Source organism: Miscanthus floridulus, chromosome 3 (assembly GCF_019320115.1).
Source record: "Miscanthus floridulus cultivar M001 chromosome 3, ASM1932011v1, whole genome shotgun sequence".
NCBI lineage: Eukaryota > Viridiplantae > Streptophyta > Magnoliopsida > Poales > Poaceae > Miscanthus > Miscanthus floridulus.
This window is the reverse complement of record NC_089582.1, coordinates 142146924-142164202: the sequence shown is the minus strand read 5'-3', so window position 1 is coordinate 142164202 and position 17279 is coordinate 142146924. Positions and strand designations below refer to the sequence as shown.

Here is a 17279-nt window from a genome sequence, read left to right as displayed (position 1 = left end):
AGCCAAATGATGGCTCAACACAGCGGAGTGACCGACGAGATGGGAGTCACATCAACACCATGCCGCCCAAGACAGGACGGGGCAGGGGTTACCGCCCGCTGTGCTCGGCACTGTGCCCACGATTGACACTCATGTGGCACTGTGCTGCCTAACCCCACCTGCTCTAAGGACAGTGCAACATGGGGAGTCATGTTTGGGTCCCTGTAGCCTCAGAATCAATATAAAAGACCAACTGCTCCCTTCGAGCCTCGGCTACCCGCCTCCGCACCCCTATAGCCTCAGGACTCGCGCCCGCTGAGCCCCCCGTGATGGTTCAGCCTCTGTACCAACTAGGCCTTGGCTCTCTACGTTGTCAACATATAGCAGTCGGCACGTCGTCCACAGTATGCGCCATGCCCTGCGTCAAGCCATCATAGGAGCTCCCACGTCGCATAGGACCAGGCGTGATCGGCGTGTCGCTCTAGTGCACCGAGGACAAGACTACTCCGTCGACCATGCCGCCACAGTGACAAGCCACAGGGCTCTGACATACCACCTCCGCTCACATACGCCATGTAACGAACACATGTATCGCCCTTGTCCCCCCCTTCAACTATAAAAGGGAGTGATCGAGGCTGTTTCTAGAGGAACACGCATAGATAGACAGAGACTCACGTAGACTCACACAGACACACATGCTCCAGCGACGCTCAACACTCTGTAATACGCATGCTCCCTCACTGCGAGAGATCAACATCTCAAGCAACTCATGCCACTCTATGCAGAGACCTAGGACTAGCTCCGTCTCTCGCCTAGCTTGTAAACCCCTACTACAAGCACCTCGGTGCAAGGAATACAAGATCGATCTCTCAGACTAGACGTAGGGCACCTATTGCCTGAACCAGTATAAACCTTGTGTCTCTTTGCATCACCATCCGAGATTAGGGGCACGCAGTACACTTTCACTAGCTGGTTGAGGGCCCGCCGGTCCAAAACACCGACAATTATAGTTAGAAAATATATTAATGTTAGTATGGACATTACGTATGATGATTTCGATGACTTAATGAAGTTTCTTGAAATACTTCTGTAGATGGATTGTTGTGTTAGAGTTTTGTATGGAGGAAGTGTTAGGAGAGAGAATGGTATGTTTGAGGATATGGAAGAAGAATTGGAATGGTTTGATGAACCTCCTAGCTTCAACGACCTTTGTGTTTGTTTGAATATAAAGTTTGGCGATGATTTCACACTAAAGGGGAGGTGAAAGGGTTGAGATGGTGACTAGAGGGGGGGTGAATAGTCTTTTCTAAAACTTAATCTCATCGGCTAACCAAAACAAGTGCGGAATTATGACTATCGGTGTAGCCAAGACTACACCCTCTATCTATATTCACTAGCACCTTTCAAAGATACTAATTAGCAACAAAGGTGTCGGGCTAGCTAGAGCTCTCCTAACCAATTCTAGAAGTAAGGTCACACAAACCTATACCACTAGTACTTTAAGCGACAAGAGAGCTCCTACACATGCTAGTAAGCAAAAGCACAAAGCCAACTAAGCTTACTAGCAATGCTCAATAACAAGGCAACCAATGCCAAATTAGAGAGCACAATTACTTAGCTACATAAACTAAGCAATGTGACTAACAAGGTTATGCAAACCAAATTAGCCACGCAAGGAGCTACTTCTATGCTACACAAGCAAGAAGGTAACTAGTAAGCTACACAAGCTAACTAATTACAAGAGCAACTACACAAGCTTAATATGTATAAAAGTAATTGCAAGCTTGTGTAATGGGGATGCAAACCAACAGGAAGAACAAGGTTGACATGATGATTTTTCTCCTGAGGTTCACATGTTTGCCAACACGCTAGTCCCCATTGTGTCGACCGCTCACTCGGTGGTTCGGCGGCTAATTAGCATCACCCGCTAAGCCTGCATGTCGGGCACCGCAGGAACCTACCCTAAAGGTGAGGGTAGCTCAATGACATACTTTACTAAAGTTGCTCTTCGTGACTCCCACGGGGTGAGCACAATGCCCCTTAGAAGCTCTTCTTCGGAGCGCCGCACAAGCTTCTTGTGGGCTTTGACGGAGACCACCACCAAGCCGTCTAGGAGGTGGCAACCTCCAAGAGTACCAAGCACCACCAGCTTGCAACTTGATCACCTAGTGCCACTCGATGCAACCTCATGATGTAATCGCACTAGAATCGCCCACTCACACAATTAGATAATCACTATCAAGTATGTGTGAGATGGAGGGCTCCTAAGCACTCTCAAGCATGGACACAAAGTCCCCCAAGGTGCTCAGCACTAGCCATGGCCGAAGGCCAGTTCTATTTATAGCCCCAAGGGCTAAACTAGCTGTTACCCCTTCACTAGGCAACTGTCGGGTCGACTGGACGCTCCGGTCGTGTTGACCGGACGCTGGACCTCAGCGTTCGGTCGCCCGATGATAGCCATGTGTCACCTATGTTCAATGGTATTCTTCTAATCTCAATGGTCATCTTCTGATCGAACGCAGTAGCTTCAACTGACCGGACGCTAGACCCTCAGCGTCCGATCATTTACAGTAAGGTACCGACCCTGACCGGACGTGTCCGGTTGGACATAATCGGACGTAGCCCCAGTGTTTGGTCACTCTCAAGCGACACTACTTTGTCCGACAACAGGACCGGACACTGCCACCAGTGTTTGGTCACTTTTAGAGCCAGTGTCCGATCGATAGACCGACGCTACACGCTGACTGCCACTACTGACCGGACGCTGAGCCTCAGCGTCCGATCACTGCGTGACTAGAGTCCGGTCCACTCTATGGGACCTTTCTCATCTTTGTTTCTTCATTGAGTTGATCCACATCAACTCCAACTTCATCTCCTTTGTAAATGTGCTAACACCACCAAGTGTACACCACTATGTGTATGTGTGTTAGCTTTTCATAATCATTTTCCAAAGGATTAGCCACTCAACTTGCCACGCCACTCAATCCTAGTGACGATGCAAAGTTAGATCACTCGAGTGGCACTAGATGACCGATATGCAAACAAGTTTGCCCCTCTTGATAGTACGGCCATCTATCCTAAACCCGGTCATAAACTTCTCTACACACCTATGACCGGTGAAATGAAATGCCCTAGGTTATACCTTTGCCTTGTGCATTCCATTCCATCTCCTCCAATGTTGATGCAACACATGCACCGACATGATCAACAATGATATGATCCACTTCATATCATCACATGATCATATTGGTTCATCGATCTTGACTTCACTTGCTCTTCACCGTTGCCATCGTCCATCGACGCCAAGTCTTGCTCAAGCTTCACCGCCACGTGGTCCATCACTCCAAAGCCTTCGACCCTCCCATCATGCTTGCAACCGGTCCATTAAGCCAAGTCTTGTCTTGATCTTCTCCACCTTGATCACATGACTCATGTGCATTTAAGCTCCTTCATCATCACATGTGTGAGCTTTGCAACATCTCCAAGCCATTTTCACCTTCATGGCATACGTTGCTCATACACATGTACCTATGGACTAATCACCTATGTATCTCACATAAACACAATTAGTCCACCTAAGTTGTCACTCAATTACCAAAACCAAACAAGGACCTTTTAGGAGGTTTGATACTGGGAAGACTAGGGTACACTATGTCCTCATGCCCTTGCATGACCCTGCTCACTGGTCCTGCTACACTAGGGTTCTCCAAGGTTCCAATGTGTCCATGGCTGAGGTGGTGGTGGAGAATGGGTACAGGATGCATGGTGTTTAGGATGGCCCATCCATTGATGGTTTCAGAGGCAATGAAAAAGAATTAGGGGTCGAAGGGGAAGCATCTTAGGATAACATGGATTTAGACGGTCAGTTGACGCAAGAGCAGTTTCATTCAACTGCAGTAGGTTGTATAAGCAATGACTTTGATGTAAATGAGTTCGAACGGGAAGAGGAGGAGGAGGACAGGATCAGTGATGTAGTTAGCAGTGATTTAGACGATTCTGATGATGACCAAGGAGGTATAGATGCTATGGCAACAACGGCTGATGTCATGCCAGTACCGGTCCATACTATGCCATTACCAGTACCAACTGAGGTTTTGCAAGGTGTCCATGCTTAGGGTAGACTAGTCACATATTTGACTGTAGATGATATCCCCTATGATTCATAGGCCAGAATTAGCGAAGCACAGCAGTATGTTCCACCACCACCTTACACAGCGACTGAGCTTGAGCAACTAAAGTCCAAGAACGTACCTTTTAGGGGCGTTCCAAACTATAGGGATGTCAGCATGATGGATATGGTAGTTTGTGATACCGGTCTCCAGATGTGTAGGAATTCATTGTATAACCATGAGACAGAAACCTTTAGAAAGGGGATGATATTCAACACAATGTCAGAGATGAAACTCTTCCTTTAGGACTATGCTATGTACCACCATAGACCGTACATCGTCACTCATTTGGACCAAGAGTTGAGGTACCACTTGATATGCAAAAATGGTTGTCTGTGGAGGTTAAATGCACGAAGGAGACAGAGTGATGGCAAGTGAAGGATAACTAAAGTTGTTGAACCCCACACTTGCCTAGACAATAGGGGGAAGGAAAATCATCAGCAGCTCACTGCACGTTACCTTGCCCGTCGTATATTAGGGCTCGTTGATGACAACAATGACATCTCAGTGTCTTCTTTACAATAGTCCATATCTAGATTCGTTAGGTACGATGTGATGTATGGAAAGGCTTGGGGTGCTAAGCAAATTGCTCTGGCGATTCGATGGGGTACTTGGGAGGAAGCGTACAACAGGGTGCCCCGCATGTTATGTGCAATGCATTATTACAACCCTGGCTTGAAATGGTTTGTGGACACCGGAGGGATGTTTTTTTGAGACCTATTGAGGCATGTCCTCTATCATGTGTTCTGGTCGTTTGCGCAAATAGAACATGCATTCTAGTTTTGTCGTCCAGTCGTACTTGTTGATGGCACTTTCCTGACAGGAAAGTATAGGGGCACCTTGATGATGGCTGCTGTTGTTGATCCTGAGGACTAGATAGTACCCATGACATTTGCTTTGGCAGAGGGAGAGAATAATGAATCATGGTCAGGGTTCATGCGGCTTCTACGTGTGCAAGTGCTTGGCCCAACTCACACTATATGTTTGATCTCCGACCATCACGCAAGGCTTCTTAATGCTATAGCTGAGCATATAGATGGGTTCCCACCTCTAGTACATAGATGGTGCATGACACACTTTGCCGCTAATTTCTAGCGGCGTCAGTGGAAGCAGGAGATATGTGACAAGGTAAAGGCTCTATGCTGTGTACGTACAAAGCACTAGTTCAAGGAGACAAAGAGAGAACTAGACAAGTTGGTAAATACAGCGGGAAAGGCCTGGTTAGAGGCGTAGATGGAATAGAAGGCTCAGTGGGCGTAAGCATATGACGAGGGGGGTTTCAGGTATGGCATCATGACCACTAACTCCTTGGAGTCCTTCAACCGTGTATTCACCGGAGTTCGATCGTTGCCTGTGTCTAAAATTATTGAGTTCTCCTTTCATAAGTGCAATGAATATTTTGTGAAGAGGTGGGAGCTTGCGTAGAGGAATATAGCTGAGTAGGGGCATTTTGGTAAGGCCGGAGCTGAACATTTGAAGGAGACCGAGGAATTGGCCAAGCAGCACACCACCGAGCCGTATGGACCCCGCCGCCATATCTTTAGTGTACGGGGCAAGGGTGGCACAAGCCTAGGCGGCGAACGTTATGGTGGATGAAGCTACCAAGTTGATCTTGAAAAGGTAGAGTGCAGTTGCAACATCCCTCAGATCATGCATGCCCCTTGCTCTCATATGATCACGGCCTGCAGGGTTTGTGGGTACAACTATAAGGATCGGCCATATATGTCACCCTTGTATCTCCGTTCGAACACCGTTAGTATTTGGGAGATGAGCTTCGAGCCATACCTTGACCCAACATAGTGGCCACCTTATAATGGTTATGACTACATGTCGTATCCGGATCTAATGAAGGTAGGGAAGGGTGGGAGGAAGAAGAAGCGACTGAAGGGGGACATGGATGCTATGAGAGGGTACGGCGAAGACATGTACAGTGGGGGAGACTTCAACGAAACCCATGGCAGGAATCTTTGCTCCGTTTGCAAACAATCTAGCCACAAGGCTAGCTGGTATAGAAGACACCAGGTGATTTCATATTGTGTTCGTATTGCAAAACAAATAGTTCAAATTTTGCAATGCTACATAATGTTACTCTGAAAATTGTTAATTTGAATACTGCAACCCTTTGTTTATCATTTTGTAATAGGATGGCCCCTCCCACGCCGCACCAGCTAATCCCCCTTCTTGATGTGGAGTACGACGACCCCCTTCTTGTACCGGACGACGAGGTTCATTACGTCGTGGGACTTGGTTCATTACGTCGAACTTATGTCGAACGAATATTGTCGTCGAAAACTTATAGACTCATAAACCAATGAAAATGTTGTATGACAACTTATCGTCCATTTATTTGCTTCATGTTCATTTTGTACAACACTTGTAGTTTTGTACAGCACCTCTACCTATAAGCCCACCTCCGCTTGTAGTTCTATAGTTTTGTACAGCACAGACACGCCGTGGGCTATGGCACGACAAATGATTATGTTCGTTTTAGAAATTTTTAACGCATGATACAAATAAATGTGATCACTTAAGATTAATTATGGGTAATCCAAGTACATGATACATGGGTATAATACATTAGTAGTTCAAATGGAATATAAGATAACACAATAGAATTTCTACTACATGGCTACATTGACCATTAATAAAGCATGGAACTAACAGATGACGCAATAAAAAACCCTCAGTCAGAAACATACTGAGTAAGCAACTCATTATCCGAGTACCAATCCTCAACCACAACCTTGTTCCTGTGGCTAGGCTCACCTATGTTGCTCTGACCTGCCTGTCGCCTGTAGTAAGCGGCCTCCGCTTCATCTGTGGCCTAAGTGAAAAACGCGTTGTCATCCTCCTCCGCCTGTAACCCCACCTCTGCTAGAGCGATGAGCTCGCTCAGTCTGCCAGTGTCGTCCTCATTCTCCTCCACCTGCAAGCCCACCTCTACTACAACAATTAGCTCACTAAGTCTAGCAGTGTCGTCCTCATCCTCGTCCCCCTCATCAGACAACACAATCGGTGATTCAATGGTGCGACCAGCTCGCTTTCTATGCTCATCTAACTTCTTTTCCTCGTACCTTGCACGAGACACCTCTACAGCATGTTCCTCGCTACATCCAATCCCTTCATGTATAAAATGCAATCAGTTAGCAATATGATTATATTACATTTAAAATCAGGAAACAAAAATAGGCGTTCAAGCACTCACTGGCACATAATGTTGCAACATGCTCGTTCAAGACCTGCATCTGTACTCTTGTCTCCTCCCTTGCCTCCTTTCTTGCCCTCTCCTCCTCTAACATCATCCGTCTCTCTAATCCCCCTTTGTTAAGCCCAACATCGACCGGGTTACAAATATCGCGTTGTCTAGCAAACTCACGCATCTTTTCTTTGTGATGTTTAACGAATAGGTTGACGTAGTCAGGTCCATATCCCCTCTTCCTTGCAATTAGTTGCCTCTTCTTTAGTTCATCCAAGAACTTAGCTTGACCATCGTAACGTTCCCACCTGTATTTCCTAGTGCTCTGTTCAAAAGAAATATTATATCATATATGTCTTAGCAAAAGAAACAAAATACGATTTCTTGTTTACCATAAAAATAACGAACCTCTTCGTACTCAACATATGGCCGCAATAATGGCCTATTCCAAGCTCCGAAGGGACTAGGCCATAGTTAGAATTAACACCACATTCGCACTTGACTGGTGGTGCTTTGTAAATTAACCTTTCTTTCTTCTTTTGTTTTGCTTTTGGAGGTTCTTCGGGCCATTTGTTCTTAGGACCATACAATCACTCCTTGAAATGACACTTCACCATTGAATACACCTAAATAACGTGACATTAGTACATACACATATAGCTCAACATTTCAACACATACACTTTGCACTTACTTAATGCTTGTTTGGACACACAAACTCTAACGTATTGTCAGGGTTTATCATGGCTCGGTCTCCATAATGGCACAGAGGAGGTTCCTCGAGTTGTCTAACTGCGACTAAGTGCTTCTCCTTAGCCATCATTGGAGGAGGGTTAGGGGTAGGTGGAACCCACCGCTTGAAGTGCTCTCGTGGATGTTGCCCTCTCTACCAATCGTCGAAAAGGAGGTACCTGGGATCAAACTTATCTGCACCATCGATCAACTAAAAGAAAAAGCATCTCTCATAGGCCTACACAACAAAAATTCAACAAAATATTAGTAACCTAGTAATACAAATGAAGAAGAAAAATATACGGAAATAATAACTTACATTAAAACGACTGCACGTGTAGAAGCAATGAGCCGTTGTGTCCGGATGTCTCGATTGAAACATGTTGGCCGGACGACCACAGTCACAGTTAGAGACAGGGAGTTAAGGAGGGATGGAGGCATCTTTGCTAGACTCGTCGGGATACATTTCTCTAGGACGACCCCGTTTTCACCATAACTGCTCCTGAAACATGTCTTCCATCTAATAAAACGGTTCAAATTAAACACCAATCAAAACAACACAAATTAATGTAAAATGTAATCATTTGCAATGCAACTAAAATATTATAAACAACAATTATAGCAACAAAAATATACATGGCAAACATACTTCTAACTAAATAATTAACCTTGATATTGACAAAGTCATACTAATATCTTCACCATAGTTCCCAAACATAATTTTCCTACTTACCTTAACTCCCATTCATAATATCCTATCCACCATTCAAACGAAAATAAAATGTGCGTCATTACCTTGAACTAGGACGAGGAGGGAGGGAGGCAGCCGGGGAATGGAAGGGAAGGGAGGGAGGCGGCAATGGAGGGCCGGGCTACCGCCGTTCGTGGCGCGGCGACCGGCGTGCTTGGCGGCAGTCGAGAGTGGGAGCGACGCCTAGGCCGTTTTGCTGCTCGGGCAACGGGACTGGCCGCGGCGGAGGTTATACCCGGCTCTACCGCGCCACCGATCAGGGCGCGGCAGAGCCCTACCACGTCAACGGCCAGCGTTTCTGGTCGCCGTCACGTCAGCCCTCTGCCGCGGTGGCGCGGCACAGGGCAATAGGCGCGGCCAAAAGTGTTAGTTTAAAAAACCAAGAGTGTTAGATTTAAAATTAAGTCTGAAAAAGTGTTAAAATTAAAAAAATCGAGATGGACAATGATCAGTAGGCAGCAATGTCCTTAATATCGTTCCTAGCCGTCAAATTGGATAGCACACTTCCCACACTTATATTCATATTTTAAAACAAATACAATATAGACTTAAATATCCTCAAATACGGATATGAACTAAATTCGATCTTTCATAGCTGAATTCAAAATCGAATATCATATAGAGTAAGAACATGGTCCCAATGCAAATGTACAAGAGAGAAATAAATATGGATACGAAGCCACGCTGCTGCTTCCAGATTTCTGGTCATGCTTCTTCGCTTCTTCCTTTAGACCTGGCGGATGCAGGAATCCATGGAGCTTGCCGAATCGCCGTCCCTCATCCCTGCCTCGGCACGCAACGCTGCAATGGTGTTGCTTGGAGGCTGGCATGGCGGCACCTGCGGATCCGTGGCAAGCCGATAGCCCCCACGCTTGCTCTGTTGGTGCGCTCGCTACTCACGCTCGGTGTGGCCTGTGGCGGGCGATGTCGGGACGTGCGGTTGGATGCCATCGGAGCCCCGCGTCAGGGCGCCGTCACCGCTCGGCGCACGCACGCCGAGACCCGTGGGCGGGCGCCGCGACCTTCCCACGACCACATGGAGGAAGCCCGCGCCCCGCCGATGCAGCCGCCGCGGCCAGGAGGCAATCGTGCCCCGCGCCTTGGAGGCAGCCCCGCCCCTCTGGTTCTTCCGCCGTTGCCGCCGCCGGAAGCCCGCGACTGGATGTAGCTACGTACGAGACTTGGGATGAGGCGACCCGTGCTTCTGTTTGGGATGAGGCGATAAGGATAGAGGGCAGTGTGGTCATTTCGCCTTTGCTTTTCAGATTTATAATTTTTTAATTCGTTTAATCCATGTCCAGCTGACGGACGTCTAAAGCAGAGGCAAATGGACCATTCATTTCAAAATAGCAGGGGTAAAAATACAAAGTTAAAAAAGCAGGGGCAAAAATCACAATTAAACTACTGGACAAGGGCAAGAACCTAATTTTCCCATTATAAAAGTGGTTTGGGGTGATTAAGGAATAGTTTGGAATTCCTAATGCAAAATTGTCTTCTTTCTTTTAAAAGCGAGATTTTAAAAATAATTAGAGGAATCCAACGAATATGCTCCTAACTTTTCTTTACCAATTGTTTATTTATTTATTTTGAACTACTGGACATGTTCTTACATGTTTTTATGCTTAATATTTCCTTTTCTCGAGACTGTGCTTGGTATATGGAATATCACATTAATATTCTTCGTCTTCTCTCAATATTTTATTCCAAAGAAAGAGTGCAGAAGGACATGTAATAGAAGGTTTGCCTCCCTAGGCCATTTAGTATTTCTCATTAAGAATGTAGATATAGACGATTTGGCCGGTGTGGCCATTGTGTTTTTTCCACTGTTGACCACATGGAGCCGCACTCTTGATGGTGATGACTCCATTTTCTCATTGTGCCTGATGTGGTAGTACCAACCACCTATGCCATTATCTTCCCTCCACATGGCCCTACAAGCGTGTGCAACAAAAGATAAGGTACAAGAAGCATGGCGAATATTTGGAAAACAAAAAGGTCCAACCTTTTGTTGGTTGCTTTTGTGAAACTCAAAGCGAATGTCCATGAAAAATGAATTGATATAGATAGATACAAGGGGGGGGGGGGGGAGGTGGATGTGCTCGATCATTACGCAAGCGTGTGCATAGTTGCTTTGGAGTGGACAGAACAGTTGGAAAACTGTAGAACATCTGCACTGCTAATCTTCCTTTTGTGGATTGTGGATTGATGTTTATGATTGTCTTCCAAATTATATAGAATCTTAAATTCCATGTCTTCTCCTTTCAGAGCAAAGACAGTGATTCGTCGTTGTGGGAAAAGAAACATGAATTAGTGGAAAAAAGTGCAAGCGAAAACAAAAGACATGCTGATTGATCATTAGTATAAGGTTTAAGCATGGATATTATCCATTCTCTATGCTCATTGACCCATATAACTTTCAAAATAGGTCTCGTATCCCCCTCCCCCTATCCGCTCAGTCCACTACGCCAACACTATAAATCTGTTGATTTTCCCCTTTTTCCATTCGTGCAATGCTATATCTACCTTAGCATTGTATGTTCCTTGCCATCTTCTTATGTAGAAACATGATATAAATATGATCCTTTGAACAACTTATAGCATGTTTGGGCAATAAGTGTTTGGGCTGTTAAATTGACTCATCCTTCGCAAGCATATATTTAAGCGTAATCATAAAAGATTAGTTGACGGATACAATGCGGTTACAGTAATTTCTTAAACCAAACTCCATGCATATTCGCATAAGACCCTCCAAGTCAGTGGTACATTTTTAGATAATGAAGCCAGTGGTAGTTATTTTCTTCTCTTTTTCCGTGAAGAGTCAACAATTCTAATTATTATTCATTCTCTTATATGCCGACCATTGTAGCAACTATATAAACGCCTAATTTGTTTAAAAAAGAAAATGTAATTGCATGAATATCCTTTGTTATTTAGTTAAACCCTTACATTTTCGCAATATATATTAATTCAATCCCCGATTTGTTGGTATGAGCAGGTGGATGCGGGTAAAATTATATACAGATATATCATGTAACAACTCTTTAAACCAGATCAACTCTATATAAAATAATATCAGTTTATATATTTCATAATTAGTGATATTGTATACTTATTTAGTATCATAAATGTCAGTATCTTTTATATAGATTTGATCAAACTTAAAATTGTTTGATTTTTTTAGAAGCGAGAATTGTTTTTTATGAATGAAATATATTGTTATTTTAATAAAATCCAGAAGGGTTATAGAGGTGCCGAAATGGTTTCTTCCATCCAGAAAATAAAAATGGGTCGATTTACTTACTGCTCCTGATGTGGACCCACACAGATTTCTGTCTAGGGTCCTTCCAAACAGCACCAGAGTTGTTGCCTTTTCTTCTCCCGTTCCCCGTTCACCCTGCGTGCTCGCTCGCTCTTTCTCTCACCCGCAACTCGGCGACCGCCGCCGCTGCCCTACGCCAGGTGCGCTGCTGCTGGTCTAGTAGCATCGTCGGTCCCTTCGCCGGCGACGAGCACCCGCCAGGTATGCGCTCTTCTCTCTCCTTTCCTGTGCTGTGCGAAACCGAGCATTGGAACTCGAAGGAGTAATAAGCTGGGGCCGCCCCTGCTATCAGGTTGCAGAATCACTCGTCAGAATCCGTTGAATTATCACAATTCGATCAACCTACTGCTCTTTTACCAGCCAATACTATTTTCTCTCCATAGATTACAGATCAAATCAGTAGTTCAGGATCCGCGGAGAATTTCCCTAGAATATAATAGGATATATGCACCTGTGCAGCGAAGAAATTCATCTACCATGTAGGTCGATGTTTCTTTCAGCTTAATAAGCAGCACAAAAAGGGGGAAAGGAAGTGGTATTAGTTCATGCCGACGCAATAGTTTTACTTGATTGTGAGTCAAGACTGAAGAGTAGGATTAGAAATTTGGAGTATGACTGTGACGCATGCGTTTCACTATCTTCGTTTTCCAAGAGACGTCTCTTGTTCCGCTTCTGTCACGTCATGCTATAATGGTGCGAATATGTAATTCGGTCCACAAGGGTCTAGGGTTATAAGGAAAAAAAGAAGAGTGATCATGAAGGTGGAGTTTTGAGTGCTGCTATACATACAACCTTGTAACTTGTAAGATTGAATTGAAGATCAAATGTTGGTCCTCTTTTTAATTAGAGGACTATGGATGCTCCTCCATGTTGTCACATTGTCTACCATTCAAAACTTTTAGACATCCCAATCCGAAAATACAAAACCACAATATTTGAGATCTTTTCTTTCACATGATTCGATAATCAATATACGTGTCTCTCCGACGTACACGTACATATTCTGTGATGGAAAAAGTACTATAATGTTGTGCGCCAACAACTCCTGCTTGATTATGCTCAAAATCTAATATTTTAATTCCTTGAACAACTTGTTTGATGAATTGCTTTCACTAGTTTTCTCTCGATTGCTCTTGCTGACGTGATGTCTTTGTTCCTTTTCCTTTGCTCTCGATCACTATATCTAAAATTTCAGCACATTGTTACGGTAGCAGGTGGTCCTTGAGAATGTTGGCGGTTAGAGAGTCGAATAGTAAAATGCTCGGCAAAACATTGTACTTGCACGGATGCCTGCTCCTGCTCATCTTCCTTCTGGCAAACGTATCAGGTACGTGTAACGTAGCTTTCGCTGCAGTAGCCGCATCCATTTCTTTCTCACTTCCTTTTTCTCATTATTGAGATTCCCAATGCCCCTGAAAATTTCACCATAAAAGGCGGTGCTACTTTTGTGGCTGGGGATGGGTTTATGCTGCAAAATATCTGATTATATGAAGCTCGGAGCACCATGTAGTCTTACATCAGTGAAAATGCTCTTTGTGTGTGCGGATCTCCGGTACTTTTTTACCCTTTTTCCTTGAGCAAGTGTAGTTCACCCCCACTTATTTGCAAATATAGATATATTTTCATGTGTCCGTGGAGTCTGTAGGGTTGCATGAGGGCGGTGTTGTAGACGAGAACGCTCTTTGCTCTGATGTTTTCTGCAGTAGCTCCAACCCCAGCCCCCAGTTTCTTCATTTGTTGCAACTTCACAACGTGCTCTGTTCCTACAATGTGCAGGCAGCCATGCTGAAACCACCGTCGCTCCAGACTCAGAGGACGGCAGCAAGAGGAGGTCGCTGGCCACCAGCATGTTCTGTGTGGCGAAGCCGGGCGCGGACCCAACGGCGCTGCAGATTGGACTGAACTGGGCGTGCGGGCCGGGCCAAGCGAACTGCGCGCCCATCCAGCCCGGCGGACCGTGCTACAAGCAGAACAACCTGGAGGCGCTAGCGTCCTACGCGTACAACGACTACTACCAGAAGAACTTTGCCACCGGCGGCTCCTGCAACTTCAACGGCACGGCCATGACCACCACCGCTGATCCCAGTAAGTCTACTGTTTATTACCTGTCAATATGAAATGTTCCTTGCAATTGCAAGAGAAAGCATGTCCTCGTCCTTGGCAAGGTTCAGTCAGGTTCAGCAAAGTTTGCGCAGTACCAATGTTCCGAGATTCAGTTTCATTAAATTTGATGGGAATTGTCTGAATCACGACCTCTGATCTTTTCATCTGAATTGTTCTCATTTCAGGCTCGGGGCAGTGCGTCTTCACGGGAAGGTGAGCATCTTGAGATCACAGAAGCGCACCATACATGTCAGTCAGAAACGTGCACCATCTTGTAAGTTGTAACACGTCACATTTCTCTTGTCGGCATGCAGCTCCATGGCAGGAGGCGGCACGCCGGCCGCGAGCGCCCCCAGCGGCCTCTCCCCGCCGTCGACGTTCACGCCGGGGATCGGGAGCCCCTCCAACACCCTGATCCCTCTGGACGGCGCCGAGAGCCTAGTGTCCAGCGCTCGGTGGGCGATCTGCGCCCTGCTGCTGGCGTTGCCGCTCTTCTTCCTCTGACCACCGGCGGCGGCAGAGATGAGGGCCGGTGCTTGCTGGTACAGCGCTAGCTTATGTTTTTGTTCTTGGGTAGGTCGCTCTCGTGTGGCGGTGTTGGTGTACATGTCAGGGTCGCGTTGGATGTGCTGGGATGGGAGATTACATAAGATGCTACAGAGATCGATTCATATGTAGACAGTGGACTGGACTCCGCCGTGTTTCCGTGTGTTCTGGTCTCAGATTAGTTCCTGTATAGCAGAAACCAGATGTAAATGATCACGCTGCACACATACGCCTCTCCATGTACAAGCTAAGGCTAGGATCGTCAGCGACTCTAGCTTTCAGAGGCTTTGGTCTCTGCTCGATGCCGTCGCGTCCAGCGTCGGCATGGCCCTGGACGCTGCCGCCTTCTCCCGGTGAAACCTCCTGAAGTCGGTGACGAGGCCGACGTCCACGTCCCGCTTCATCTTCTCCGCCAGCCTCGACAGAACCTGCATTGCATTACTTGGTTCCAGCTTTCAGGAATCGGAAGAGTACCGTTTTGGATGCCAGGCGAGGCGAGAGCTACTGAGCTAGGTACCGATTCGGCAACGCCGCGCAGGATGGTCTCTGGCACGAGGCGCAGGGGCGGCGGCAGGACGCAGGTGATGGCGATCTCCAGGTGGCCCCTCATCCGGCACCCGTGGCTCCGGCTCCGGTCGGCGTACAGCGACCCGCTCACGCCGAGGTCGAAGCTGGAGGGGGCGTAGCTGACGTCCAGCCCCCCCAGTTCCCACTCCGTCTGAAAAGGGACACAGCCAAAAAAAAGGCGCATTTCGATCACCACTCGCAGTTGCAGGTGCTGGTACACGAAGGAGAAGGAAGGAAGAATTCTGGTAAGCCAGCCGGCTGGTCAAGCTATACGCACGACTCGGAGGTCGAGCCCGCCGGCGCGGTGCCGTAGCTGCATGACGACGACGGGGCGCACGGTGAGGAGGAGGAACTGCAGCGGCAGCATCTGAACCCGCCACTCCCCCTGCAGAACCCAAAATCTATCGGTTTCGCCGGGCGAGCTGGAGAAATCGACAGGAGCGGGCGCGTGAGGTGGTGGTTACGTACGTCGCCGACCCGCTGGCTCCTGCTCTCGTCGGGGAACATGGCGCGGAACACGCGCGCGCGGTCCTGGAGGTACTCGTCGAAGGAGACCTGCACGCGCACGCACGGCCCGTCCGGGACAGCTTCAATTTTTGCCCCAATCCACATCTATGGCCGCACTCGCAGAGATTAGGTGGTAGCTGGTAGCTGGTAGCTGGCTTACCCCGGGGGATTCGTGGAGGGGCGTGTCGGTGGAGATGCTTGCGCTGTAGGTCACGGCGTCCGGCGGCGACGACGGCCGCGCCCCGGCCTTGGCCCTCACGGCGTGCCGAGCTGCAGGCGGTGGTGGCCTGCTCGTCCATGCGTTCCGCGCACCGCCAACTCCGACTCCTGCGGCAGCGGCTGGCCATCGCGTGCGGCGGCCCGCGCTCGCTCTCGCTGGGACGACCAGCTGCCACGGCTGGTGACACTGAGGTGTATTCGCCGCGGCGGCCATGGCCGGCCGTAGTGCCCCACTACCCCACCCCCCAAGCTAGCTGACAACAGCCTGACACGAGACGTAGCAGCAGAGCAGAGACGAAGGGTAGTGAGACGCAGACAACGGCACGCCGAGAAACACTGGCCTCACATGTGTCTCAATGTGGAATTCCTCAACGTGTCGGGCGGCGCAAGCGAGACTCGGAAGTGGATTGCCGGTCAGCGCTGCAGCGCCAGCAGACGCCTCCCCCCCACCCCCTCGTCGAGACCTTGTGTGGTGGCGCTGACGTGGAAGACTTATACATACGCGCCCATACGGCAGTCAACCTACAATCACTGCACATGTCATTTTTTAGACCTTAGTCATTTGAACGTTTGATACAGGGATTAAAGTTTAGTAGATGTCGTATTTAATACTAATTAGAAAGACTAAACATGAGCCTAATTAGGCTTAATAGATCCGTCTCGTAAATTAGTCTCAATTTATGCAATTAGTTTTGTAATTAGTCTACGTTTAATACTCTAAATTAGTGTCTAAATATTCGATGTGACAGCGACTAAATTTTAGTAAAAGAAACCAAACACCCCAAGCTTGTGGTCATTGGCGATAAGATTGATTGTGTCCTCGTGGAGAATGCCCAGGAGCAACCTACACTTACAACTAATGGCTCTAATATGGTCACTTGTTGATGAAATCAAGGTTTGCAATGACGTTTCGTTGTAGCAACCATCGAAGTTATTGTAGGTAACAACATCCTAAGAAAAACATTTGATTTCGCCGGTGGATCATATAGGGATTCTAAAGATATAAATCTTACTTTGCTAATTGATATATTTTTAAAATTAATAGTTAGAATTAGAAATGTTTGACTTAGTACCTCTATATTGGGGGTGTTTGGGACTGCTTCACGAACTCTGCTCTACAAACTCTATTGTGAAGCAGCTCTAAAAACACAGTTTGTGGAGCACTCCTTTAGGCGGCCTCACAACGTGTAGC

The 17279-nt window shown here is 47.0% G+C and overlaps 2 protein-coding genes and 1 pseudogene across 2 annotated transcripts; 1 reads left to right on the top strand and 2 right to left on the bottom strand.

Moving 5' to 3' along the window:
- Positions 1–8055: 8055 nt before the first annotated feature.
- Positions 8056–8820, bottom strand: LOC136544578 (uncharacterized; annotated as a pseudogene).
- A 3406-nt stretch (positions 8821–12226) lies between these two features.
- Positions 12227–14975, top strand: LOC136542659 (glucan endo-1,3-beta-glucosidase 4-like). The gene is made up of 5 exons (XM_066535185.1): positions 12227–12346; positions 13341–13472; positions 13922–14230; positions 14434–14461; positions 14563–14975. Exons 2-5 carry the CDS (start codon positions 13373–13375, stop codon positions 14750–14752), a joined length of 627 nt encoding a protein of 208 aa, XP_066391282.1. The 5' UTR covers positions 12227–12346; positions 13341–13372; the 3' UTR covers positions 14753–14975.
- LOC136542658 (uncharacterized) lies at positions 14922–16506 on the bottom strand. Its single transcript, XM_066535184.1, has 5 exons — positions 16029–16506; positions 15830–15916; positions 15639–15746; positions 15312–15512; positions 14922–15222 (listed from the first exon to the last, which is right to left on the bottom strand). The coding sequence occupies exons 1-5, from the start codon at positions 16299–16301 to the stop codon at positions 15073–15075; spliced, it is 819 nt and encodes a 272-aa protein (XP_066391281.1). The 5' UTR covers positions 16302–16506; the 3' UTR covers positions 14922–15072.
- Between the last annotated feature and the right edge of the window lie 773 nt (positions 16507–17279).

Bases quoted from the DNA above. Each gene is read 5' to 3' on its own strand.
- LOC136542659 (XM_066535185.1), top strand. From the start codon at position 13,373: ATGTTGGCGGTTAGAGAGTCGAATAGTAAAATGCTCGGCAAAACATTG. The intron at 14,231-14,433 runs GTAAGTCTACTG...TTCTCATTTCAG, and splicing joins GACCACCACCGCTGATCCCA to GCTCGGGGCAGTGCGTCTTC. The intron at 14,462-14,562 runs GTGAGCATCTTG...GTCGGCATGCAG, and splicing joins CAGTGCGTCTTCACGGGAAG to CTCCATGGCAGGAGGCGGCA.
- LOC136542658 (XM_066535184.1), bottom strand. From the start codon at position 16,301: ATGGCCGCCGCGGCGAATACACCTCAGTGTCACCAGCCGTGGCAGCTG. The intron at 15,747-15,829 runs GTACGTAACCAC...TGGGTTCTGCAG, and splicing joins GGAGCCAGCGGGTCGGCGAC to GGGGAGTGGCGGGTTCAGAT. The intron at 15,223-15,311 runs GTACCTAGCTCA...AATGCAATGCAG, and splicing joins TGCGCGGCGTTGCCGAATCG to GTTCTGTCGAGGCTGGCGGA.